Below are 3,013 nucleotides of genomic sequence, written 5' to 3' on the forward strand. Positions count from 1 at the left end.
TAACGTTCATAGCTGATCAGCATCAACAGATTACTACGGAACGACGTTGGATGTACAGACGGTGACGTGTGACACGGGAACTGAACACTGTTATGTGTGATTTAGGAATGCTTTAACATTCTGAACTTTATTTTGTGCTTTAATAAGTGTGACTTGTGTTAAGTGTTTGTGTGATTGAATTGGATTATATAGTTGGAATAATTTACCGGTAAGATTTTTGTCTAGTATTTAGAATTGTCAATATTTTTGATAGTGACATTTTGTGATAAAGCTTTGTTCTGTGAAAACGAAGAGAACTGTTATTAGTTCAAAGGAGGAATCAGTAAAGACATATGGGAGTTATACATAGCTATGATATAACAAGGAATGAAACACCTGTGTTACAGGATAGACAAGTGCATACTTGCGGCAGTGATAATGTAACTACAGGGAGGAATATAAATGCTCCAGCTTCTCGTCATTATGCTGAAGGTGAAAATCTACCTACAACAGAATAAGACATTGATGATGGCAGCTACATGGGCTATGTGAATCCACAGGAAAGGTACCAGAGAGAACCTGAAAGAGATAATTTAAATACAAGAAACAGTACAGCAAGTGATAGAGATGAAATATTAAATAGGTCAAATCCAACACATGACAGATCAAGCTTAGACTTAAGTTTAGAAACAGAAGTCCTAGAGGAAAGACTAAGAGACTTACGAGGAGAGTCAGAGACAAGATATCATAGCCAAATGAGTCAGAGTGCATCAGTGACACAACAGAAATATCCTATTGAAAGGAATGCAGGAAGGAGAATGACTGAAAATAGACACAGTTATATGCCACAGTATGAAGCTACAGAAATCCACCATACGTATAAGCAAATGCCTGAAGGGAAACATAAAGTAGACACTAACACGTTAGATAATAGATCAGAAAGTAAGAGACATTCGATTGGACAGGGACTAGTAACTACACATGAAAGGCAACAGGACATAGATGATCTTGAATTCTTAGATAGAAAAATGGATGAGATAGCATTACTACCAATTGAAACAAAGGTTAGAGGAGAACTTGGAAGTAATGTTAAAAATGAAGAGACAATACAAGAAAGTTATAAAGAGAATGTGATTGCAAAGTCAGTGAATAGAGAAATTACAGAGATAGAAAGGCGAAAGGCTGAATTGAGAGATCTTATTGAAATAGAAGATCAAAAGTACAAACAGATTCTTCAAGAAGAAAAGAAGCGCATGATTGAATTAGACAGACAAAGAATGATGTTAGACGAATTAGTAAAGAGAGAAAATGTTATGAGGGAAAGAGAAATGAAGCTTCAAAAAGAGGAAAGAAACATTGATATGAGATATGAAAGGCTTAGGATAGCTGAAGAGAAAAAGAAAAGAGAGGATGAAAATAGTAAAGAGATAGCTAGAATAGAAAGTGAATTTAGAAGAAGAAATGAGGAATTAACAAAACGAGAGGCACATTTACGAAAGGAGGAGGAGTTATGGTCCAGATATGAGAAAACTAGTAGTCATGAGAGACCTGAAAAGGAAGTCAAGAAAGAAAAGGTCATAAAGCCAAACATCGACAAGGAAAACAAAGAGAAGACACATGCTGAAACAAACAAAGAAGACAAAGATGAAAGGAAGATTGTCAGAGAAACTATTATACAGATTAAACCAGAAATAAGTCACTTTTCAGGATACGAGCCTAAACCAAAAGACGAAGTTACCTTAGAAGAATGGAAAACAGAAATTAAATGTCTATGTGTAACAAAGTTATATCATGAAAATATCATCGCACAATCTGTAAGACAATCGCTAAAGGGACAAGCCAGGAAAGTTCTCATAAATATACCTCCAACAGCAACTCCTGAAGAAATAATCGGCAAGATGGAAGATATTTTTGGCGATATGTCTAGTAAACAGACAATCTTTACCCAGTTTTATACAGCAGAGCAACAACCTAACGAGAGTATCGTTGAATGGGGACTAAGACTGGAAGAAATGCTACATCTAATAGAAGCTAAAAGAAGTCTGACTATAGATGAGAGAAATGAAATGCTAAGAGACAAGTTTTGGAGGTCCTTACAGAGCAAAGAGTTGAAAAATGCAACTAGACATGCATTTGAGAGTGGTGAAAAGTTTGAAGTTCTGAGAAGAAAAGCAAGAGCCGAGGAACATGAGATGAAGTTAGACAGAACAAACACAAACACAACTACGTCAAAGAAGGAAGAACAACTGAAAGCAGAAGATAAACACACAGAGATGTTACAAAGTATGATGAAAAAGATGGAGGAACTTGATTCAAAAATCGAGGAATACAGAAAAGAAAGTCAAAGGAGAGATTCACGTTCTGATTACAGATACAATAGAGGAGATAGACGAGAATATCAACCAAGAGATTACAATAGATATGACGATTCCAGGTACAACCGCAGTAGACATTTTGATAGTAGAAACCATAGACCAACTGGGTACAACAAAGACATCGACAAAAAGAAAGAGGATAAGGATGACACAAAGGACAAACGAAACAACAAAGCCGAAAACAATAAACAGAAGAATTTAAACTAATGGATGCTTCTGTTAAAGGGCAAAACAGAATCAAAGAAGAAATTAAAAGCCCTAAAGATGATAATACAAATGTGAAACATAGGCTGGTAGGAAAAGCAAACGAACATACCATCTTTATAGAAGGCAGGGAAGTTGATGCTTTGATAGATACAGGTAGTCAAGTTAGTACAATTACCGAGGAGTACTTTAACAGTATGGAAAGAAAACCTGAACTGAGGAGCATCACAGATTTCAACATCGATATTATTTGCGCAAATGGTGAAAAGATTCCGTATCTAGGATATATTGAGACAACCATTCAAGCACCTTTTCTTCAAGAAAATGAAATAATTCTTCCATTACTAGTTGTACCAATGACCGAGTACAATAAAAAGGTCCCTGTTATTGTTGGAACAAACCTTATAAGAGAATGTGCACATCTATGCAAGAATGATGACCAAGTTATGTTCCTG

General features: G+C 35.7%; 1 protein-coding gene across 1 annotated transcript; it reads left to right on the plus strand.

Moving 5' to 3' along the window:
- The first annotated feature begins 518 nt into the window (after window positions 1–518).
- Window positions 519–2,561, plus strand: LOC128546949 (trichohyalin-like). Its single transcript, XM_053518378.1, has one exon. The coding sequence runs from the start codon at window positions 519–521 to the stop codon at window positions 2,559–2,561; it is 2,043 nt and encodes a 680-aa protein (XP_053374353.1).
- Window positions 2,562–3,013: the final 452 nt, after the last annotated feature.

Source organism: Mercenaria mercenaria, chromosome 11, assembly GCF_021730395.1.
Source record: "Mercenaria mercenaria strain notata chromosome 11, MADL_Memer_1, whole genome shotgun sequence".
In the NCBI taxonomy this organism is placed as follows: domain Eukaryota; kingdom Metazoa; phylum Mollusca; class Bivalvia; order Venerida; family Veneridae; genus Mercenaria; species Mercenaria mercenaria.